General features: G+C 44.6%; 1 protein-coding gene across 13 annotated transcripts in view; it reads right to left on the bottom strand.

The window, feature by feature from the left end:
* Positions 1-12213, bottom strand: part of KALRN (kalirin RhoGEF kinase) — a 694786-nt gene extending 682573 nt beyond the window's left edge. For all 13 annotated transcript variants that reach the window (XM_030802195.1, XM_030802198.1, XM_030802200.1 and 10 more), the window contains exon 1: positions 11742-12213. In XM_030802195.1, the coding sequence (XP_030658055.1) occupies positions 11742-11814 (73 nt within the window). In that variant the 5' untranslated portion in view covers positions 11815-12213. The remainder of the gene's footprint in view (positions 1-11741) is intronic.
* Between the last annotated feature and the right edge of the window lie 12703 nt (positions 12214-24916).

Here is a 24916-nt window from a genome sequence, read left to right as displayed (position 1 = left end):
TACTCTGCTAAAATTGATTAGTTCTTTCTCCAATTCCCATCAAAAGGAATGATACTTAGCTGTCAAAACTCAGTGGTTGGGATCATGAAGAATGACTAGAAAACTGTACTGTTACAATCTTTGGTTAAGTGTCTCTTTACATCCAAGTATCTGAGCATGTCAAGTGCCAAAGCACTGGTGTACACGGAAGAGGCTTAAAATCTTGCACATTCCCTCTGACTTAAAGCTGTGACATTACTCTCTACGGTGTTGTGTCCTTCCACTGCCACACCCTGACACGGAGTCCTGCCAATCTTTTCCCCAACTGTTCCTAGAGCCACTCCTCTCTTTCCCCACTACCTCATTTCAGGACAGTAAGTAGTCAGAGACAAGAATCCCCCAGGAGCCCAGACCCCTCCTCCTAGCCCTCTTTTGTCACATCCAATTAACCATCTGCCAGTCTCCCAGGTCCCCTTCTAGGCCCACTGTCCAGCTGCCAACTCAATATTGTGCCCCCACCCCATAGATGCCCATTGTCCCTGGGCTGGGTAAGAGTATAAAAGATGGAGATTTTAGCCTCATCCCTGGTCCCTGCCTGTCATGCCTTGGAATAATTGTAACTGCAAGTTTAAAAATCATAACCCTATCTCCACACTGTTACCAAATGAAGGAAGAGAAGGAAGAGAAAGGAAGGAAGGAAGGAAGGAAGGAAGGAAGGAAGGAAGGAAGGAAGGAAGGAAGGAACCATTGTTCCTGATTTTGAAAATAAAGGGATTCATCTAAGTGGTAACATAATCATAATATGTTGTACGTGTAATATGTCATACTAGTAATATATAATACCACACTACTAGTAATATCCTATTTACATTACTATTCACAATATGAATATAACTATCACAATATATCTATTAACATGAGCAATTTTTTTTTTTTTTTTTTTTTTTTTGTGGAGACAGAGTCTCACTCTGTTGCCCAACCTGGAATGTGGTGGCACGATCTTGGCTCACTGCAACATCCACCTCCTGGGTTCAAGTGATTCTCCTGCCTCAGCCTCCCGAGTAGCTGGGATTACAGGTGCCCACTGAAAGGCAAGGATTTTTTACCCATTTTACAGATTTATAAACTAAAGCTTGGAGTGGTTATAACTTGCACAAAGTCACAAAGCTAGTAAGTTTCTGTTCTAAGATTCTATGATTCTGCAACGGTCTACACTTTAGGAAACTCCCACCTTCTTGTGTTCTAGGGAAGATAAGCCTGGTGCCCCACAATCCACCCTTTGGTGGCAGCAACACCCAGATTCCTACTCCCCAGCCCTCTGGAGGGTCGTGTGAGACCACTGAGGAGCCTTTGATGAAATGGGGCTTTTTATCTTGGGTCAGCCCCTGAAACAAGCGGTAGAAGGAGTGTTTGGGGCCAAGAAAAAGAGTATGGCATCTTCTCTTTTGTGTGAAGGATTCCATGTCATGGAGAAGAATGAGCAAGGGGCTCTTTCATGAGCCCTAGTCTGCTTCCCCTTTCTTCTAGGACTTCTAGAGACACTATGGAAACTCGAAATTCATGAGCAAATCCCATCACTGATACAGTACCTTGATGGCCAGACATTGACCCCTCCTCAGTAGGCTGCCCAGATACCATCTTGCCTGAGTTTCCCTCCCTCTCTCCTCTCCTCACTTACTTCTTTCCCCACTTGCCTTTCTGACTCATACTCTGTAGGAGGCAATTCTGCAGACCCCACTACAGCCTAGAGCAGTCCCACCTCAGCTTGCAAAAGAAAGCCACCAGCACTTTTAAACGGATTGCTAACTTTAGATCTCCCAGCCTCGCTTCTTAGCTTCTCTGCCCAAGAGCCTCCTAGGGCCACAACAGCTCAGCCCACCCATTTCACAGCTGCCTCAGCTTGTACTACCCTCCCCAAGCATGGCGCCACTAGTCTCTGAGTCTTCCAGCCAGATGATGCTCTCTCTCCTGGAGCCGTCAATCTGGAACATTGTGCCCATTGGTCCTTGCCAGCCAGCTACTTCACTGAGGTCTGCCTTCCCTCCAGAGTCCAAGAAAGAAGCATCCTCCTCTGGCCCAAAGCTGAACTTGAGATCCACCCCTCCAGGCTCATCCAGGACCTTCCTCAATCTATTACTTCTGTCTTTTCTAAATATTAAGTCTCTTCCTCACGCCTGCCTTCTCCCTCTACCCTATCCCTAGGTATTCACATATCTTCCCTCCTAAAAAAAACCTCCCCTCAACTCTGCTCCCCATCTCCAACTACTTTGCTATTTTTAATCTTCCCTTCACAGTCAAACCTTTCCAAAGAGCCATCTATATGCACTCCCACCACTTCCTCCCCATGCGCTCACTCCTCATTCCCCTTGGAATTTGAATTCCACCTCCCATACACAATTGAAACTGTTATTTCAAAGATTACCAGTGATCCCTAGTCTCCAGAACCAATGGTATTTGCTCAGTTCCCATCTCCCTCAATTTCTCTGCAGCATTAAACTCTGTTGGTCACCTGTGTTTCCCAAGTATTCTCTCCTGGTTCTCCTCCAGCCCTTCTGCATCTGTTCTCCTACGGCCCAACTGTAGATACCCCTATATCTACAATTCTGTCTTTGGCACTCTGCCCTTAATTCTGTGTATGCTTTTCATTTATTATATCATCTATTTTGATAGCTCCAGCCACAACTTCTTTCAGATAGCTCCCAAATCTATATTTCCAGATCTGGCCTCTTTCCAAAGCTCCAGACTCCCTTCGTTATCCGCCTACTGAATCCACACCTCCCTTAGCTATTTCACTGACACCTGAAATGCAACATGTCCCAAAGTAAATTCTCCAAATCCCCCCTCTTCCCCTGCCTCCCCACAGCTGCTCCTCCTCTTACCAGCTCCTGACTTTCATTAAGGGTATCTCTGTTCTCCCAGTCACTCAAACTCTAAACTTTGGAGTAATCTTGGGTTCCTATCTCTTTCTTGACACATCGACATCCAAGATGCCCGGCCCTATAGACTCCACTTCCCAAAGTAACTCATATCCATCCCCTCCTCTCCATTTCTGCTGCTGCTTCTCAAGTTCAGACTCTCCTAGCCTATCACAGTGATCTCCTAACCCATCCCCAACCAACAGTCCCTCCCCTACTCCAATGGACCCTCCACAGGGCTGCCAGATTTATCTTTCTGATCATGTCATTTTTAGTGGCTTCCCAAAGCCAACTGCTGAAAGACCAAATTCATTGACCTTCCATTCAATGCCTTCACGATCTAGGAGCCTAGTAAATATTTGATAAAGGAATCAACTAATCAACCTGGTCACCACCTCCTGAGTCTCATCTCCCATTGATCCTCCACCAGCCACTGAGTCACATAAACTGGACCATTTACTGCCCCTAAATATGCTATGAATATTCACACCTCCTTTCAATGCTGTTTTAACCTGGGATCACAACACTTTCTGTCTTCCCTGTCCAAACCATACCCATCATATGTCGCAGATCAAGGAGAAGTAGCCACTCCCTTAAGTGTACAGAGTGTCTACCACTTTTCACTCTTACACTTGTTTACCTGTTGCATCCGTGTTCCCTAGCTAGTGTCCAGCTCCCTTCTAATAATGTCATAGGGCAGATGGGGAGGAGACAAAGCTAATTCTCCTACAATTTCTTCTTTACCTCCCTGAATGAATTCCTCTGTCCACCCATTTGATTCTTTCTGTTCCCTTGCTCCTAGGCAGACACAATTTCAAGCAGCTGTATTGATCCAACAGCTCTGTGGCTGTCAGTCATTTCCTAGTTATTTTCGCTGCCAGTCATTCATACACAAAGGAGTGGCAGGAGGAGTCTGAACTGCACACAGACAGAGAAAAGGCAGGAAGGGCCTGATTCTCTGTGCACACCTGAGGCTCAGCAGAAGTAAGAAGCAAGAACCTTCTCCACATGGATTGAGCCACATGCCCCACAACCCAGACAGGGACTGGCATTCTTCTACTTATGCAGAGGAGGAGAAAACAGGGATCCCCTGACCTGCTGTAAAAGGGTGCCCCATCCAGTCCCCTTGGGAAACCAAAATGAGAAGAACTGCTTCTCTTCCTGGACTGGAAAGGTCCCATGGAAGTCAGATTAAATAAGATAATACTTGTCAGAAGAGGCACTTAAAGTAATAGAATGTTCAATTTGGAAAGACCTACATATATTTGGATAGCATTGTACAACCTATAAAGACTTTTCAGATACAGTATCTTATCTGAGTCTCTCAGCAGCTCTATAAGGGAAGGGTCAGGGCAGGGGGGCTATTATCCTCATCTTACACAGATGTTAAAGTCATTTGCCCAAGTTATTCATGTAAGTAGAGAGCAAAATGGAGTGTTTACCTCCTGCTCTATTGTCTGACCTTCTCAGCTTCCTTCATAGACTCTTCCCTCCCCTTTTAACCCCTTATATCCAAGTGCTCCCAGAGGGGGTATATTTATTTCCATTTCCATTCCTGTTCTACATTCTTTTTTTAATGGCTTTATATACTCCCATAGCATGCGTGGTACATGACTATAGTAAACACTTGATAAATATTTTTCAAACAAATGATTAAATGAATGAATGAAAGAGAGCCAAGGCCCAAAACCTAGCCTTCTGATGCCACACACAGGATCCCTGCACTGCATTATGTGGCCTCTCTGGCACCCTCTCACATCCCATGTCAAAAGCCCTGCCCAGCATGCCTTCAAGAGACCTTCAGCCTCCGTCCATCACATTCAATTAATAATTAAAACAGCAGAAACAACAGGGATAACTAGGATTTCTTGTGCTTCTACTGTGTCAGAGACCACTAGATGCTCCAAACATGTTTTTTTCCTACTTAATACTCTCAACCTGTGAAACAAGCTTTATCAGTCCCATTTTGCAGAAGATGAGGATGAGAGATATTAAATAATTAATGCAAGATCCTATCCCTAGTTAGTGCTGAACCTATTCCATCCAACGCCTATCATCCTCTGACTATATACCAGGGTTTCTCCATCTCAGCATTACTGACATTTTGGAGCTGGATAATTATTTGTTGTCCTGTGCATTGTAAGATGCTTAGCAGCACCCTTGACCTCTACCCACTAGATGCCAGTAGCAAACCCTCCCCAAGTTATGACACCAAAAAAATGTCTCCAGGCATTGTTAAATGTTCTATGATGGGGGGTGGGAGGGGGAGAATTGCCCTTGCTGAGAACCACTGGGCTATACCATACTGACCACCTCCAGCAGTAAACTATTAAATACCAGAGCCAGAGAAAACTTTGAAAAGTAAAAAGTGTTCATTTCCAACATCTAAGAAGAACCTCTAGTTCACCCCTTATAGTGTTTTATTGATTTTATTTATAGTCAGGAAGATTTTCTTACTTCTCAGCTAATTTCTTTCTGTAGCTTCAGTTTATTCTAAAACCTCCTTTCATCCCTCAAGGGATTATCAAATACGACTGGACAGTATATACCAGTAATAAAGTTACTGGTGATTTGTGGCAAAAGGATGAAGCAAAGCTTGCCAAATTTTACAGAGGTGGACCTGGATGTCACTGATATGTTCTAAAATATATTAACAGTAGAAATAGCCTATAAAAATATAGCATTAGAAATATTAACAACATTCCCTCTCCAGAACCACAAAGTCTTCCCAATACTCCCCCAAAGGCTCCTGAAAAATGATGTGACCAAAAGCCCAGTTCATAATGGGTGAAAGTGGAGGAGATCAAGAAGGGACAATAAGCATTAAATTAAGCATCGTGTTTACACTCTGGAGCATCAAGCATAACTTAAAAAAAAAAAAAAAGATGTTTTCCTTTGCTGCAAAAGAAAGCTCAGCAAGTAAGAGACCCCTCCCTTTTTAGGTACCTGGCAATGTACTGACTGGGCGGTGATATTTACTCAAGGAATTGCATACAAACATAGATTGTTATTCCCAAATCTCCCTTCTATATGCTCTGGACATGACAACAGTTTAAGTTTCCCTGTCTAGATGTGATGGGGTTATTATTTAAGAAAAAAGTTTAAGAAATCATACAGTGAATACAAACAAACCATCACTTAGATTCAATAGCTGCTTATATTTTGCCATGTTTGATTTATATTGTGAGGAGGTGTTTTTTGATTAATCACAAGTTTTAAAAAGATCCTTTTTCTTACCTCCAAAGAACAAATAACTTCAATGGAGGAGACAAGCCTTCATGTTTGAAAAGGCTAAATAACAATACAATACTGATGAAGTGAGAAAATGAGTACACACAGTGAGTAATTCAAAGGGCTGTCATCGTGAGCTGTGAAAGCTCCCAGAAGAAGGCAGGGATCAAGTCTTAAAGACTGTGTTGGATTTGGAGGGTGCCAGGGTGCTTGATCCAAGGAGACCGTGAATGCAGGAGCCCTGGGGCAGTGTGTGGAGAGCAGCCTGGCTGGAGTTGAGCTGTGAGGCCGACACTTGACCCTGAAGGCACTAGGGGGTTACTGAAGGTTCAAGCACCAAGCAGTGGTGTGATGAAAGTAGTGCTTTAGGAAGTTTAATGTGTCTGCAGGTCCAATTTGGAGTGGGGCTAAGTGAACAGCTTCCAAGGGATGAGAATGAGGGCCAGGAAAGGAGTCCATGGGGGCATATGGGGCCTGGCCTGGGGCCATGCCCTGTGGATGAGCAGCAAGGGCTAACTATGAAAGATAATTCAACAGGATTTGTTGGAGGAAAGAGATTCCTCACAAACAATACCAAGGTTTTAAATATCATGACTGGGAGAGTGAAGGTGTCACTGATAGAATTAAGAAAGTCAAGAGGAAGAGCTAGTTTGGGGAGTTGGAAAGATATACAGAGTTGAGTCTGAGATTGGCTGAAGCCCAAGTAACCACAAACACTTCAGTTAAAAATGTCTAGATTCACATAACCAATGCTCAACAGAAGGACAGAGGTAGAAAATATCTCCACATCATTCTCTTTTCATTTATCTTCTTACTTTTTTTCCTTTGCACCTTAAAGAAAAAGGTTTCTCTGCTGCTTACCAAAGCTAAGCTCTTACTTTTGTTAGGGAACCTATTCTTATCTCATTTCTTCAGGTATCAAACCCTACACTCGTTCTAGCCTCCTCAATTTTTCCTCTCCACACATTCTCTCCTTGCCACCTCCAAACCTGCTGTGACTCTAACAAAAAACAAAAATTCCTTTTCTGGGTACTAACGTCCCTTCTGGCTAAGCACACACCTCTTTTTCCTTTCACTGATAAACTCTGCAAGTAGCTGATTCCCACTCACCACCCCAAATCCCTCCTCTGAACACCTCTTCTAATCTTGTGCTCCTGGAGCGCACAGGGTCTTTCTTTCATCATGCCCCAGCACTCCTCCTGCTCAACCTGTCTGCAGCCTGTCATCACATCAGAGCCCACACTGACTCCCTGGGGTCTCCAGGATCAAGTCTCCTCTGCTGCCACTTCTGCAATAAGAATTTCTACCCCAAAATCTAACTTTCGCCCTTCCCTTTCTTCCTCTACTTCTTCCCTCTGAGAGCAGATGCATTCACAAAGCTTCAGCTGCATCCAACCTTCCAAATCAACATCAACAGCCCTAGCCTCCAGGCCATGCTCCTGTCTTGAGTCCCACATTTCCAACTGCTGACAAAACAACTCCATCAGGATTTCCCTGAGTCGCCCCCCATGCTTCATGTCCAAAGTTAACATCATTATCGGCCCTGCAAAACCAGTTCCTGTCTTCAACCAGCCCACACCCGTCCATCAGTCAGACACTGTCAGTCCTCTAGGCTCCTCAACCCAGCTACTTCATTTTCCTCATGGGCTTCATTTTCCTCTCCCCCATCACTAGATTATCAACAAGTCCCCACATTTATACCTCTAAAAATGTGGCTCAACAGCATCCCTGACTCCCCATCCTTTCTGCCACCAACCCAGACCAAGGCTCCTCCCCCTCAGCTCTGGATCACTTTTGCATCTCCCTAGATTCTACCCTTCTCTTCTCCACTTATTCAATCATATTATCCCAGATTAACCTTTCCAAACACCACTTTTTTCATGATGTGTCATTGTTCAAGAATCCATAATGATTCCCTACTGCTCCAGAATCAAATCCAATCTCCACTCTTGTGCTTTCAAGATTCTCCCTATTTGACCCTGCCCCACTTCTCCAATCCTGTTTCCCATTCCTCACTAACCTACATCTTCCTCTGTGTCAGCCCAGGCTCTTCAATGCCCAAACTCCCATGTGCCACTGCCCATTCTCCATTCATCCTTCAAGGACCACTCTAAGTTCCACCTCCTCTGTAGTTCTGCCAACTTTTTAACTTATAGCACCACAACGCTTAGCAATTAATCTCTAATTGAACAGTAAATGTCAATCTTCTTCAAAAGTTCTTTGAGGACAGAGACCACTTCGAATATTTCTTTTGTGTTCCACAGCACCCTGGACAGCAGAAGGCTCTAGGGATAATTGAAAAGTTCTTTTTGATTGGCTGGTCAATTGGTTTCTGGTCCCAGTTATCAGTTCCCATATCTCCCCTCCTCTGCCTCATAACTATGATCAATAAAATTATTGTAACACACTTTCTCAGGCTTGGAACAGAGAATTCCCAAGAAGACAATCTGGAGTCTACCAATCTAGAATAGTAGGCTGGGTAGGGTGGGGTGTCTGTCCATGTGCATACAGGGAAGTGAGACTTAGGGAATCTAGCTTAACCAATTGGTCAAGGGATTGAAACACCAAAATGATCAGAAGGACAAGCAAGGAACCAAAATGACAGAATAATTTGAAACATGCCTAATTAGAAGCACAGTATGCCAGAATTTTGACAAAGCAATTTCCAGTTTGGTCCTTGTGCATACAAAATTTTCCATCAGAAAGAAAGGGGTAACCCTGGTGCTAGGGACTTTGAAAATTTGTTTGAAGCTTTCTCAGTTGTTCAATGAATACATTTATAATCTATCCAGCCTATCAGGTATAGTGCTATATTCCATAGAGATGGGGAATCAGAAGGGAGAAGGTTTAGAAATATGGCTTTTCTAAGCTTAAGAATCTCCACCAATGCATACGCATATGTTCACTGCAGCACTGTTCACAATAGCAAAGACATGGAATCAACCTAAATGCCCATCAATGGCAGACTAGATAAAGAAAATGTGGTATATGTACATCGTGGAATACTATGCAGCCATAAAAAAGAATAAGATCATGCCGTTTGCAGCAACATGGATGGAGGTGGGGGCTGTTATCTTAAGCAAACTAACGAAGGAACAGAAAACCAAATACTTCATGTTCTCACTTACAAGTGAGAGCTAAACAATGAAAACACATGAACACAAAGAGAGGAATAACAAACACAGGAGCCTACTTGAGGGTGGAGGGTGGGAGGACAGAGAAAATCAGAAAAAATACCTATCAGATACTATGCTTATTACCAAGGTGATGAAATAATCTGTATACCAAACCCCTGTGACACACAGTTTATCTATATAACCCGCATATGTACCCCTGAACCTAAAATAAAAATTAACAACAAAAAAAAAAAAAGAAGAAGAAGAATCCCCAGCAAGAGCCTAGGCTAGAGACCAGAAGTGTGGTGACAGTGAGTGAGCCAAGCATAGAGGGCCACACATGGTGGATGTAGTCCTTGACCTACCCCCTCTTGCAACATGTTACAGGACATCAGTCATTTCCAGCCTCATGCACCAATGACTTAACCTTTCTCTGATACTAAGTGCACATCAGACTTAGCTCAGCCACTGGGCTGCCCAAAGAGGAGGGAGAATATCCCCAACATAGGAGTCCCACAGGAGACTGACCCCAGTCTGCTATTTATTCTGTGATTTGAGCCAGGGTTAGATAATGTGTGCCACACGTTGTGTTTTGAAAGGCCCTGGGAAAAGTAACACATTGGACTATTACTGGCCACTAACACTGTGTGAATTTATTATCAGAAATAAGCAAGCCTCCAGGAACTGAGCTCTGCTACAGGTGCCTGGAACAGAAAGTGAACAGGACCTAGTGTTTGGATGATAGGAAAGGGGAAAGAGAAGTAGGCACCAAAAGGTAAAAGTGGAGTCCAGAAAGGGAAGGTGGGAAGGCTCACACTTCAAGATTTTTCCCTCAGAGCTAAGAAAATGCAGACTTTTGCCTCAGTTGGGAGGCAAGGGGGGTCAGCTGGGTTTTTGATTGACTGGTTAATTTGTTTCTAGTCCCAGTTATGAATTCCCACATCTCCCCTCCTCTGCCTCATAATGAGTATTTCTGGATATCACTTAGCCGACAGAACCACCTTTTCCCTAGATTCCACCTCTTTAGAATTCATGCTTTTGGGTGCTGGGCTGTGTGTGTATGAAAGAGAGAGAGAGAGAGAGAGAAGAAAGAAAATGGAATCCATGTCTCAGGAAGAGGAAGGAGGGAAGGAAGGAGGAAGAAAGAAAAGGAAAGAAGGCTTAGACCTGGGAAGCAGAATAGAATGGCAGGGGCTCCCTCTGATTTCCCCAGACCCTGGCACAAGCTCCTGTCCTCCAGCTTTTTCTTCTGCACATCAACTAGAGAATGAACATATGAGCCAATCGAGTCTTGACTTCCAAAGCCACAAGTCTCCCCCGCAAAGCACCCCACCCCCTTCCCTACAGATGACCTCCAGGGCAAGGTAACAGGGTTAGGAAACAGATGGATGTGCAGAGACCCTCCAGAGCTAACCTGACCCCTGACCCCCACCAGTTCATGTCCTCTAATCCAACTTTCCAAAAGGGAGAACAGATGCACGGGGCCCCAGTAACTTACTGGACTCCTTGGGACAAAGATTCCAGACAAAACCGTTTCAGACATGTGGGGAGATGGGGAGGTACACACAGAAGCTGGTGGAAGCCACAGGTACAGGGAGATGGGGAATCCCTGGCCATCAGAGAAACAAGGCCACAGGTGGTGGAAGACGAGGGTGGCCAGTGCCGGTTCTAGGGAGGGACTATGTAGCCAGGGAGCAGGAGGAGCAATGGACCCGGGACTTGGACGATGGCAGGGGCGCAAAGAGCTAGAAAGACATCTCAGGGCTCTACACCTCACAGCAAGCAGAGACTTAGTGGGTGTGTATGAGAGGGACGCTAACTCACACTTCCAGGAATGAGTAATTCTTATGAATAGCTCCTCCGTTCCCAGAACTGAAGAGGAGGACAAGGGGGAGGTCCGAGGCGCCCACCGCCCTCCCAGCCGGGTCTGCCTCTCAAGTCAGAGGGACCAGCTCCCCACACGCACCAGGCGAGACCGATGTCCTCCGCCCCCCTCCTGTCAGTCTGCAGCCGGCGCGGCTCCGGGTCCCCGCCGCCCCTCTGTGCACATCAGGGCCCCGGGCCCCCGACGGCGAGGAGGGGTGCCGGCCCAGGGCGGCCGCCGGGAGCCCCGCTGACAGGCACGGGGGAGGGGGAGCCAAGGGAGGGGCCGGGACGCCGGTAGCCGGAGCGGCGCGCTGCAAAGTGAGCCAACACCGCCCATCCCCGCGCTCCGGGAGAAGGCGGTCCGAGGGGACCGCCTCCCACCTCCCCAACACAGACTCCCGCAACTGGGGTGAAGGCGGAGGGGCGCGGAGTTCCCAGCCCCCACGGCCTCCCCAAACGCAGCCAGCACTGCCATAACAACCAGAATCTCGGCAACTCCAGCCCCGACGCCGAGGGGGCACTGCCCCCCAACACGCACGCGGCAGCAACAGCCCTCCTTCCCCAAACTTGTCCGAGACGCCGCGTCCGAGGCAGCAGCCTTCAGCCCCGGCCTCCCGCGCCCTGCCCAGCTTACCTGTCCGGAAAAAGGCGTCCACGTCCGAGTCTGCTGCTCCTCCTTCCTCCGCTGCTCCCTCAGGGGGGTTCATGACTGTGGGAGGGCGTCCGCGGGCAGCCGGGGGCCGAAGAAGCCTGGGGCCGAGGGCTGCTCGGCGCCCGATGGGCGGAGGGCGCGGGGCGCAGCGGCCGCGGACGCAGAGCTGGCGGCCGCGGGGCTTCGAGGGCAGGCGTTGGGCGGCGGGGCTGGGGCAGAGGACGCTGAGCCTCCCTCAGGCGGAGGCGCGCGGCGGGCTGGGGGTGCCTGCCGCCAGCTCCCCCATGGTACCCCTTCCCCAGGGCGCTGGCCGCCTGCTGTCTGGCCGGGGCCGAGGGCCGGGGCCCGGGGCCGGGGTGCGGGCTGCCTGGGCGCCCGCTGTCCCCTAGCAGCGGCAGCTGGCTCTCCTGCTCGCCCGTCTGCCTGTCTCTATTGTTCAGCCCTGCTCCGCTCTCTCCTCTTTATTTTTCCTCCTCCCTCCCACCCTCCCTGTCTCCCTACCTCCTCCCTCCCTCGCTCACTCGCTCACTCGCTACCTCCCTCCTTCGCTCGCTCGCTCTCTGGCTCCCCCTCTGGCTCCCGCCGCCGCCGCCGCCGCCGCCGCCTCCCCAGCTCCTCCCCCGGCTCCCGCTCCCTCAGTCCGGGCCAACAATGACCCCGGGAGCGCCGAGCTGAACTGAAGCTCCGGCCCGGGCCGAGGGCTCGCTGCGGGCCCCCGGCGGCGCCTACGCCCCCAGTCCCAGCGGCCCCGCGCCGGCCTCCCGGGGAGCGGGGCCCGAGTCCCGAGCTATTGTTCGAGGCTGTGCTAGGCCGGCTTCCTGAGCTCCGCAGGAAAAGCCCGGGCCAGGGAGGGGGCGGGGCTGCCGGGCGAGCCCGGGGCTGCAGGGCACACGCCAGGCTCGTCCAGGGGGCTCTGCGGCCCGGGCGCTGCGCGCTCAGCTTCTCCGCTCGCGCCGCCGGTGCTCCTCCCGGCCTCGCGGCCACCTCCTCCGCCCACTCCACTCCCAGGTGTGTGAGGGGAACACCAGGCTGCCCGCCCGCCTTCTCTGGATCTTCAGATCGGTCCCCAAGCTGGAATGACCTGTCCCTAGAGGCCGGCCTTTCTTCCCCTCCTTACTGACGAGCTCTCTTCTGTCTCCCTGCCCTCCTGAGCCTCTCACATTTTCCTCACCAGCTCGCCACAGTTTCTCTCCTTTTTATCTTTTCTCGTCCTTTTCCCCTTTTCAGCGCCCCTTTTAACATCTCCGCCTGTCTCTGTGACTCTTTGTCCAGTTTAATGCTCCTGTGATGTCTCCCTGCCTATCTCTCCCTCCCTCCGTCACTCTCTTGTCCCTCGTTTGTCTCTGTCCTGCCTCCGTACTTGGCCCGTATCTCCGCGCTCCTCTTGGACAGCTGTCAAAACTCTCTAATCCCTGGGGCCTTCTCGGTTTTGTTCTTCTCCCTCGTGTGAATGGAGAGATCCAGTTGGCCAGGAGGAAGGAGGTGTTACAGCAAGCTGAATTTCAATTAAAGTGGGGAGAGGGGCTGGGGAGGAATGGGGATGACGGCAAAAAAGAAAACAGATGCTGTATGGGGTAATTAATGCGGTGATTGTATTGTGCCCATCAGTTTTTAAGCAATAATTAAACAATAATTAGCCAGTAGTGTGTTTATGGTTCTAGTGACTACAGAGCCCACCAAACAGAGGGTCTTTAAGACCTGAGTACGTAATAAGGTCCGCTGAGCGCTGTTCGCTGTTGCCTCATCCAGACAGATGGAGAAGTGGTGGCCTGACCTAATGTGTTAAAACACGCCTAATAGGAAAACCAGGTACTGGTCTGAAGTTGATGACTGCAACCCATCAGACAGAATCTCCTGGATCTGTTTGTCTCTAGTAACCTATTTGGTTCACCTCTCTCTGGGGGCCAAGGCAACTGGGGCCTATGCAGATCCACCAACTGTGTAACCTTGCAGCAAATAAAATGAATTAAATTAGTTTTTAGTGAACACTTTCTGGCTCCCTGTACTCATCACGTTCTTCACTGACACAAACAGTCTAACTTTTTTTTCACCCATTAAAAAAAAAAGTACCTGTTTCCAACCTTGGATACACCTATCAGACCTGTCTCCAACCTTGAGTACATCTATCAGACCTCTGTAGTGGCTCTGACATCACAAGTTCACTGCCCTGAGATCTAATTCATCTGGCCCTAGTATCTTGAACGGGCTTAAGATGCCCCTTTTGCCTATGCCTTTTCTGACAATGAAAATACTTCTCATTTGTCTTTTCAAAATCTTCCTTCCCCTTAATCCTTTGCCTAACCCCTGGTCTGCTCCCCTACCTCCGCACACACGCATGTGATGGCAGAGCTGCTATTAATTAATTGCCACCATTGTGCAGCTAAAGAACCAGTGGCCTGGCAAGGCATTAGCTCATCACAATTCAGAAGAAACATTACATGTTTAGAGGAAGGCTCATATCAAAATCTCAAGGTATAGACAAGAATGGGGGAACACCTTATGTAATGACACAACTTTTTTTTTGAGAGGAAATTTGGCAATTTCTATTAAAATGTTAAATGTTCATGGCTATATTAATGTCAAAGAAGACTTCAGAGCAAAGAATATTACCAGGGATAAGGAGGGACATTTCAATTCATCAAGCAGACGTAACAATCCTAAAAGTGTTTGCACCTAATAAGACAGCTTCAAAGTACATGAAGCAAAACTGATAGGATTGCAAGGAGAAATATAAAAATTTATAATTATAGTTAGACAATTTAATATCTGTAAAATGCAGTAATTAATAGAATAAGGAGACAGATCATCAGTAAAGATATGGAAGACTTGAACAATGCTATCAACCAACCTAACCTAACTGACATTTATAGAATATTCCACTCCATAACAGCAGATACACATTTTTTCAAATGCACAGGTAGCATTTGTCAAGATAAACCATACGCTAAGCCATAAAACAAATCTCAATAAATTTAAAAGGATTAAAATCATGCAAAGTGGTATATAAATTATACCTAAGTTGGTTTTTTTAAAAAAATCATACAGAGTATGTTCTCTGACCACAGTAGAATTAAACTAGAAATCAGTAACAAAAAGAATCTAGAAAAACCTCCCAAATATTTGGAAAGTAAATAACACACTTCTAAATAACACATGAGCTACTAAGAATTCAAAGGACGGGCTGGACACCATGGCTCATGCCTATAATTCTAACACTTTGGGAGGCTGAGGCCAGGGGATCACTTGAGACCAGGAGTTCAAGACCAGACTGACCAACATGGTGAAACCTATCTCTACTAAAAATACAAAAATTAGCCGGACATGGTAGCGCTTGCCTGTAATCCCAGCTACTCTGGCTGAGGCGTGAGAATCACTTGAACCCAGGAAGCAGAGGTTGCAGTGAGCCAAGATTGTGCCACTGCACTGCAGCCTGGGTGACACAGTGAGACTTTGTCCCCTGCCACCCTCCACCAAAAAAAGAATTCAAACGGGGATATTAGAAAGAATCTCAAAGTGAATAAAAATGAAAACACATTACATAAAAATCTGTGGGATGCAGCTAAGGCAGTCTAAATCTGTGGGATGCAGCTAAAGCAGAAAGACATTTATAGTGCTAAATACCTATTTTGAAAATAAAGATCTCCCATCAAAAAGCTCCTATTCTACTGTAAGAGCAAATGAAATCAAAGTGGAAGAACAGAAATAAAAAAGATCAGAGCAGAAGGCAATAAAATAGCAGGAAAACAAAAGAAAAAATCAATGGAACTAAAGTGGGTTCTTTAAAATCAATAAAATCAAAAAACCTCCACCCAGACTGATCAGAAAATAAGAGAAAAATCTCAAATTCCTGCTAGCAGGAATGAGAGGGGTAACATCACTACAAATTCTATAAATGTAAAAATATTAATAAGGGAATATTATGAACAACTTTATGCCAACAAATTTGACAACTTTCATAAGATGGACACAAACTACTAAAGTTCACTCAAGGAGAAATTGCTAACTTAAATAGCTATTTATCTACTATAGAAATTAAATGTGTAGCTTAAAAGCTTTCCCCACACACACCCACACATAAAACAACTCAAGATTCACATGGCTTTTTTGGTAAATTTATGAGACATTTAAGGAAGAAATAATATCAATTCCACAAAAACTCTTCCAGAAAAGTGAAAAGGAGGAAATATTTCCCAACTACTTCTATAAGGCCAGCATTACTCTGATGCCAAAATTAAACAAAGGCCATATAAGAAAAAAAATGTAGACTACTTCCTTAGGAATATTTATGAGGAATAAAATTTTTAATAAAATTTTAGCAAATAAAATCTACAATATATAAAAAGGATAGTACATCATAACCAAGTGGGTTTATCCTACATATACAAGGTTGGTTTAACATTTGGAAAACTATTCAATGTAACTTACCACATGTTATGGGTTGAATTGTATTCCCAAAAAAGGTATGTTAAAGTCCTAACCACTGGTAGCTGTGAAAGTGGCCTTATTTGGAAATAAGGTGTTTGCAGATATAACCAAGTTTGGATGAGGTCACTAGGATGGACCCTAATCCAATATGACTGGTGTCCCGATAAGAAGAAAAAAAAATTCCATATGAAGACAGAGAAGACAGAGACACATAGGGAAAAATGCCATGTAATGGCAGAGGCAGAGATTGGAGTGACGCAGCAGCAAAGAATACCAAGAATTGACAGCCACCACCAGAAGCTAGAAAGAGGCAAAGAAAGATTCTGCCCAGAGTCTCAGAGGGAGCATGGCCATTCTAACACTTGATTTCAGACTTCTCTCCAGAACTGTGACAGAATAAATTTCTATTATTTTAAGCTACCCAGTTTGCACTACTTTGTTACAGCAGCCCTAGGAAACCAATATACCATATTTAAAAAGCAATACGAGTCTGAGTGTGGTGGCTTACGCCTGTAATCCTAGCACTTTGGGAGACTAAGGTGGCCAAATCCCTTGATCCCAGGAGATTGAGACCAGCCTGGGCGACATGGCATAACCCATCTCTACAAAAAATACAAAAAGTAGCCGGACATGGTGGCATGAGAGGCAGATCATGTCTCAAAAAATAAAATAAAATTTAAATTTAAAAAAGCAATACCATATGATCATCTAAGTAGATGCAGGAAAATAATTTGACAAAATCCAATATCCATTTCTGAACAAAACTCTCAGCAAACTAGGAATAGAAGGGGCTCTCTTAACTTAATAAAGGACATCTACCAAAAATATATAGTTAACAGCAAGCTTTTTCCCTAAGATCAGAAGAAGGCAAGATGTCTACTCTTACCCCTGTTCAATGTACTGGATGTACAGTGCAATAAGAAAAAGAAATTAAAGGCACCCAGATCGAAGAGGAAGAGGTAAAACTGTCTGTATTCAAAGATGATATGATTGCTACTTAGAAAATTCCATGAAATATATATATTTTTAAAACTAGTAGATCTAATAACGAGTTTAGCCAGATTTCAGGATATAAGACCAATATAAAATTAAATTGTATTTCTATAACCTAACAATGAAGATTTAGAATTTGAAATTTTAAAACATCATTATAGTAGCATGGAAATACAAAATTTGAAGGCTTAGCATAATTTTTAAAATATGTAAGACCCATACACTCAAAGATAAAATACATTGCTGAAGGAAATTAAAGAATATCTAAGTAAATGGAGAGAAATACTGTGTCATGGAATTTTGCGAAGACTCAAAATCCTTAGGGCATTAATTTTTCCCAAACTGATCTGTAGATTCAATGAAATCCCAAAAGGCTTTTTTGTAGAAATTTATAAGTTGATTTGATGAACAGAACCTAGAAAAGCCAAAACAACTAAAAAGAAGAGACTTGGAGGACTTACACTACTCAATTTCAAGATATTTATGAGGCTATAGTAATCCAGACAATGTGGTATTGGTGTAAAGATAGACAAATAGATTGATGTAATAGAATGGGGTCCAGAAACAGACCCATATGTATATCATCAATTGCTATTGTTGATTTTCAAGAATAAAAAAAGTCAAAGGGAATTCAGTATAAAAATTGTAGTCTTTACAAATGGTGCTTGAACAATTGAAAAATCTGTATTAGTTTTCTATGACTGCTGTAAAAATTTATCACAAACTTTGTAGCTTAAAACCACACAATTTTATTACCTTAGAGCTCTAGAAGTCAGATGTCTGAAATGAGTCTCACTGGGCTAAAATCAAGATGTTAGCAGGGATGTGTCATTTCTGGAGGATCTAGGGGAGAATCCACTTCTTTACGTTTTCTAGATTTTAGAGGACACCTGCATTTTTTAGCTTGTGCCTCCCTTCCTCCATCTCCAAACCAACAATGATGGGCCAAGTCAGTCTCACACTGCCATCTCTCTGTGTCTAGAATATATAAAGAACTCTCACACCTTCATGATAAGAAAACAAACAACCCAACTTTTAAAATTGGGCAAAAGATTTGACTAGACACTCACTTTAGCAGATATACAGACAGCAACAAGCATTTGAGATAATGCTCAATACTATTAGTCATGAGGAAAATGCAAACTAAAAGATCAATGAGATGCCATGATTCATTGGAATGTCTAAAATTAAAATGCCTGAACATATCAAGTGCTGGTGAGGATGAGGAGAGAATGCAAAAATGGAACTCTCTTACACTTTGAATGCAAAATGGTACAATTACTTCAAAAAACAGTTTGGCAGTTTCTTAACTAGGTAAACATACACTTACCATGTGACACAGTCATTCCACTCTTGGTATTTACCCAAGAAAAATAAAAGCATATATCCATGTAAAGATTTGCACACAAATGTTCATAGCAACTTCATTTATAATAGCCAACACTAGGAAGTGATCCAAAAACCCATCAACAAGCAATCAGATAAACAAATTGTGATATATCTATACAATGGAATATTATGCAGGACTCGGATGAATCTCAGAATAATTATGGAGAGTGAAAGAGGTCAGACAAGAAAGAGTATATTCTAGGTGATTCCATTTTTATAAAATCCTAGGAAATGCAAAGTAACCTATACTGACAGAAAGCAGATCCGTGATTGTCTGGAGATGACCAGAGTCGGAGACTGGGAGCTGAAGGGAGAGAGAGGGGAGTTATAAATGGGAACGGCGTAACTTTTGGAGGTGATAGATACGTTCTTGACTGCAGTGATGGTTTTTATGGCTGTATGCTTATGTCAAAACTGATCAAATTGCACACTTTAAATACACGCAATTTGTCAAATGTCAATTATGCCACAATAAAACTGTTTTAAAAAGCAATTTTTTAAGTAAATGGGATAAAGCTACATGTGCTTACAAGGAAATACCAGTTATCTTGAGGGGACTTTTAAAGTCCATAAAATATTTAAATTTTCATAATGTGGATTCTTTACAATGATGTGAGAGAGACAGACAGGGAGAAAATCATCACCTGGAGAAACTTTTTCACATGATGCATAAGAATGCCAGAGTAGAGGAAGGAAGAGCTATGTTCAGGTCTATGTATTTAGAAACAGCTCCCAAGGCATCTTGACACACACCCCCTTTGCTCCGCCCCTACTCAAAGATTTAAAGGAAGGATGGGACAAGATGGAAGAAGTGTTTTTGGAAGGTAGATGAGCCTAGGAGACTGGAAGAAGGAGTTCAGAGTCCATAGAATAGTGTAGAAGTACTTCAACGAAGCTATGGCTGTGACTGAAATGGAAAGCTGTGGAGGGCAATGAAAAAGGAAACATAATAGCATGTGTTGATGCCTTATATATGGAGAGAAGCAGGTGTGGGCAGGAAAGAGTGAGCCGGGGTGAGCACGAGTCCAAGAACCACTAGGTAACCGAGAGAGAACAATGGCATAACAGGAAAAATTGGCTTCTAAAGGAGAAATTTTTCCTCTAGAGAGAGAGGAGAAAACAATCTGGGGAAAGATGAGGAAAGTGATTAAAATATTACTTAATCAAACCCCTCATTTCAACAACAAGAAGATTGAAAAGTAGAGGTAAAGTGACTTGCCCGAAGTCCCACAGCAGACCCCAGAATTCATGAGTCCTAGGCCGGTTCCCATGCTGTTTCCCTATCACACACATTTCCTCGCCTATGTTAGGAGTCTGAAGTGATGATGGGCATCCAAGTGGTAATGTCTAATCAGCAATTAGTAATATCCAATTACTATGGTGATGTCCAATTGGCAGAGCAGCTGAGAGAGGGCTTGGCAGCTGGGAATATTGATTAGGGAGCTAGGAGCTGGTTGAAGCACCAATAACGAATGAGATAAAAGATTTTCTATCCACTTCTATTAACTTTCCTCTTTGGATGAAATTATCTATCTGTATATCCTGCTTTCTACTCAAATCAAACGTGCCTTAGAACCAGCACCTCTCCCCACTTTTCTGACTTATTTATTCTAATTTCACAGACTAGAATCTGAGAGACTTGTGGGGTTCCTCCCCTTCCTCCACTTCCTGCATCCATGCTATCATTAACCCTGTGTTTTCCTTTGAAAGAACATCCGTTGCCCTCTTTTCCCTCTAATGCCATCCTAGCCCAGCCTTCAGCTCTATGGTCTTGAATTTCTACAACAGCTTGCCAACTGGCCAGGCAAAGTGGGGAAGTGAAGCCAATGATTGAAAGAAACAATAGGCCAGAGAGACAAGTCACAGGAATATGTCGGCCATGTAGACTAGGGAAGAGCGTGTCAGGAAGGAGACAGGGGTCAAACATGTTGATGCCACAGGGAAGTAAGGGGCAGAGAGGATTAAGACATGGAGACAGAATTTGGGTAAGTGGCAGGTTTTAAGCGAACTTCAGTAGAGAAAGAGGAGCATAGAACTGGGTTATAGGAGACAGTGTGTGGTGAGGGAGCAAAGCAAAGGATACAACCGTACCACAGGCAGGACAGGGGCCAGTGTGTGGTGAGGGGATGGAAGCAGCAAAGAGGAATCATCTCTTCATGAAGAGTGAGCAATGAAAAAGAAAAGAAGGGCCAGGCGCAGGGGCTCACACCTGTAATCCCAGCACTTTGGGAGGCCGAGGCAGGCGGATCACACGTTCAGAAGATTGAGACCATCCTGGCTAACATGGTGAAACCCTGTCTCTACTAAAAAATACAACAAAAATTAGCCAGGTGTGGTGGTGCGTGCCTGTAATCCCGGCTACTGGGGAGGCTGAGGCAGGAGAATGGCGTGAACCTGGGAGGCGGAGCTTGTAGTGAGCCAAGATCGCGCCACTGCACTCTAGCCTGGGCGACAGAGCAAAACTCCATCTCAAAAAAAAAAAAAGAAAAAGAAAGAAAGAAAAGAAGACAGTAGTTAGACAGGATGATCAAGTTTCCAAATGTTTATTTTTTTCTGTTGTTTTCAAAATGGAGCAGCTGTGCATAGCTAAAAAGCTGAGAGAAAGACACAGCAGAGAGAAAAAGAGAGGAATAGAGAATTCTGAAGCCAGAAGAATATCAGCATCACTCGGATCATGGAAGGGTGGGTGTCTTCCCTGCTGAAGTGAGCAGCTGACACCCTGAAGGATGATCTGCATAGAGGAAGCTGGTGGAAGATATTTGGGTCTCAAATCTTGATTCCCAGCCCTCAGTCCATACTGCACAGGAAATTTCTAACAGAAAGCTGTTTCCTTTGTCACACTATTTTCTGTTTAGAGTGAGGACAGGAAATAATCTGTCCTCTTCTTTTAACAATTCCAAGGGAATGCCAAAACATCCCCTGGTCTTGGCTTTGCTTGATATACAGTTGTGACAGCCCCAAAGTTCTTCCTGACCTCTACTCTTAATCTTTCCTGCTGCAGTGGAAGCCCATTCACTCTCATCCTGTCTTTGGGGGAAGTATGTGGTGACCAAAAATCTGCCTGAATGAGGAAATCTCCAGGAGGTAAAATCATGTCAATTTCCTACAGATCCTCAGGAAGTTGCCCTTACAGATGCCACACTCATGTTCCCTGTCAGCCTTCACCTATTCGGAAGAGATGGGAGAACTCAACAAACTAAAGAACACTCAAATACGCCTCAGACCCCCTTAGTCATCTCAGAGATGCAGGTCCCAGGAAGCCAGAGGAACGATGCAGCTAATAAACTAAAACATATCTTAAGCTACCCACAAAGAGTTAGGTGTACTTAAGAGGTGGCCAGACATGCAATCCTGTCATACCAGGAAACACTCTGTCACCAAGTGGCCCCAAGGAGGAGTGAGGTTTCCTTTCTGATGTCATCCCAGGAGACTAGGAGGATCTGCCAGGCATCCTGAAGGACACGTCATGCAGCAAGTGACAAGAAAGGACCAAGATGTGAAAAAGAAAGTGAGAAACAGGGAAGTTATGATGAAAAAGGAATAAAGACAAGTGTGGAGGAAAGATGGTGATATGAAGACAAAAAGAAGAAACACAGACAAAGAGCATGCTCAAGGGAGAGAATCTCTTTCTGCTGTTCACTTAGAGCAGGGGACTTGTAAATAAAGTTGTATCAGAACAAAGCTGTGCCCATTCATTTACTTAGTGTTTATGGCTACTTTTGTGTTACAAGGGCAGAGTCGAGTAGTTGCAACAAAGACCATTTGGCCTACAAGTAAAAAATATTTGCTATCTGGCACTTTTAAAAAATGTTTGCTGACCCCTGACTTAGAGTAATAACAACCTTATAACTTCCCCTAATACTGACAGGCTCTCTGTGGTTCTTCAACTACTCTTCAGAATGGTTGTTTTCTTCAGAAACTATTGCCCTGAAAGAAACCAAAACTGGAGCCAAGCAATGGGAAAATTAATCAGAGCTGTAGCTTAGACAGTGACCAAAGTAAAATCACTCCAAGATACAAAAGAAATTGCCAAGCTAAACAACAAGTCTGACTCTCAAAAAGACTGCTATAAAGACTTGGAACCAACCCAAATGCCCATCAATGATAGACTGGATAAAGAAAATGTGGCACATATACACCATGGAATACTACACAGCCATAAAAAGATAAGTTCCTGTCCTTTGCTGGGACATGGATAAGGCTGGAAACTATCATTTTTAGCAAACTGACACAGGAACAGAAAACCAAACACCACATGTTCTCACTCATAAGTGGGAGTTGAACAATGAGAACACATGGACACAGGGAGGGGAACATCACACACCAGGGCCTGTCAGGGGTTGGGGGGGCTAGGGGAGGGATAGCATTACATGACAGGTTGATGAGTGCAACAAGCCACCATGGCACATGTATACCTATGTAGCAAACCTGCACATTCTGCACGTGTATCCCAGAACTTAAAGTATAATAAAAAAAGGAAAACTACTATATTGACAATAAAACAAGGTCTCAATATCTATCAAGAAAAAGAAATACTGCTATAGATGGAAAATATATGTAGGGGAGGAGGGAGTATGTGTGTGTGTAAAATATGATTTTAGATTCATAAATACTAATCAGAAATATATAGAAAAATATATATGTATACTTCTGATTAGTATTATGTTTCTGTATATTTTTTCTCCTGATTATTAGTTAACAAAACTAAAATCACAATTGTTTCATGCTGAAAGGTTGATATTGTATAGTACCCAAGGAAAATAAAAGAGTCAATCAGTATAATGTATAAATAATAATTCAAAATTGAAATATAGATAAGAGGTAAATTCGAGGGAAAGAAAAAGCCATGTTTCTGTCAAGTTCTGATACTGACATGAAGGTACAGGTTTGAAAGCGGCATTTTTAATACAACTATCCAAAGTTCTTTCCCCTCACCAGCCCCTGTAGAAACAGGGTCTCCCTATCTTTCCTAGGCTGATTTCAAACCCCTGGGCTCAAGCGATCCTCCTGCCTCAACCTCCCAAAGTGCTGGGATACAGCCATGAGCCACCACACCCGGCCTATCCAAGGTTCTTGATAACATGAGACTGAGGAGGGAAGCAGATGGGAGTAAAGGATGAACACCATCCCATGAAACATGAAACAGGCTAATCTGGAGCTTTTGCAGAGAAATTAAAGAGACAGATTAAAGCCACATATCTCCAGCATTTGGGGCACATGTTTTCCCACTATTTTCTTCAGATGACTTCTACCCACACCTGTAAAGCCATCCCATCCCATCCCATCTTGTCCTGCCCCTTCCTCAACACACACACACACACACACACACACACACACACACACACACACCCCTGCTTCATTCCAGGCACAAGATTCTACTCTTCATTCTGTCATTTATCCAGCAATCCTTGCCCTGTCCTCATGTCTAGGCTTCTGCTCAAAGGCACAGACCCTTCTGGGTACCTACCCTAAATCCATTCTGCCCTGCCTTGCTACTAACAGAACTACAATAATATTCAGGAGGGCAATATGTCCAGCTGTGATGCTCACCTGCCCAGACTCCTTTGCAGCTAGGGGTGGCCATGTAACCTGTTTCTTTTTTTTTTTTTTTTTTTTTTTTTTTTTTTTTTTTGAGACGGAGTCTCGCTCTGTTGCCCAGGCTGGAGTGCAATGGCGCAATCTCGGCTCACTGCAAGCTCCGCCTCCCGGGTTCACGCCATTCTCCTGCCTCAGCCTCTCCGAGTAGCTGGGACTACAGGCGCCCGCCAGCACGCCCGGCTGATTTTTTTTTGTATTTTTAGTAGAGACGGGGTTTCACCGTGGTCTCGATCTCCTGACCTCGTGATCCGCCCGCCTCGGCCTCCCAAAGTGCTGGGATTACAAGCGTGAGCCACCGCGCCCGGCCTGTAACCTGTTTCTTATCATGAAATACAAATGAAGAAAACGTCTGCTAGGGATTTGGGGAAAATTTTTGCCCTCCTCATAACAGGCTCCACCTTCTCCCCACCCTTCCTTCCTTTCTTTCCTTCTTCACTTTCTTTCCTACCCTTTTTTCTTTCTCCTTTTTCCTACCTTGTGCACAACACGAGGCTTGAGGTGGAGCAACCACCTTGGGAACACAGATTAATAAAGCCACAAGCTAAGGATGGTGGAGCAGAAAGAGAAAATAAGCCTGGGGCATTGATGGCTCCTTGAAGTTCTGCATTAGCCTTGGGCTTCTTGTATATGTCTCTGTTTAGTTAAGCCCCTTTAGTCAGGCTTATGTAGTGAGTGGCCTAATGCAACTAATTCCCATGCCCTTACTCTCCCTTCTACCTGGAAAGAAATTCTCCCCACCCAATAGCCAACTT

The sequence above is a fragment of the Nomascus leucogenys genome, chromosome 21 (assembly GCF_006542625.1).
Source record: "Nomascus leucogenys isolate Asia chromosome 21, Asia_NLE_v1, whole genome shotgun sequence".
Lineage (NCBI taxonomy): Eukaryota > Metazoa > Chordata > Mammalia > Primates > Hylobatidae > Nomascus > Nomascus leucogenys.
The sequence above is the reverse complement of the archived record's forward strand: the minus strand, read 5'-3'. Positions and strand labels throughout refer to the sequence as shown.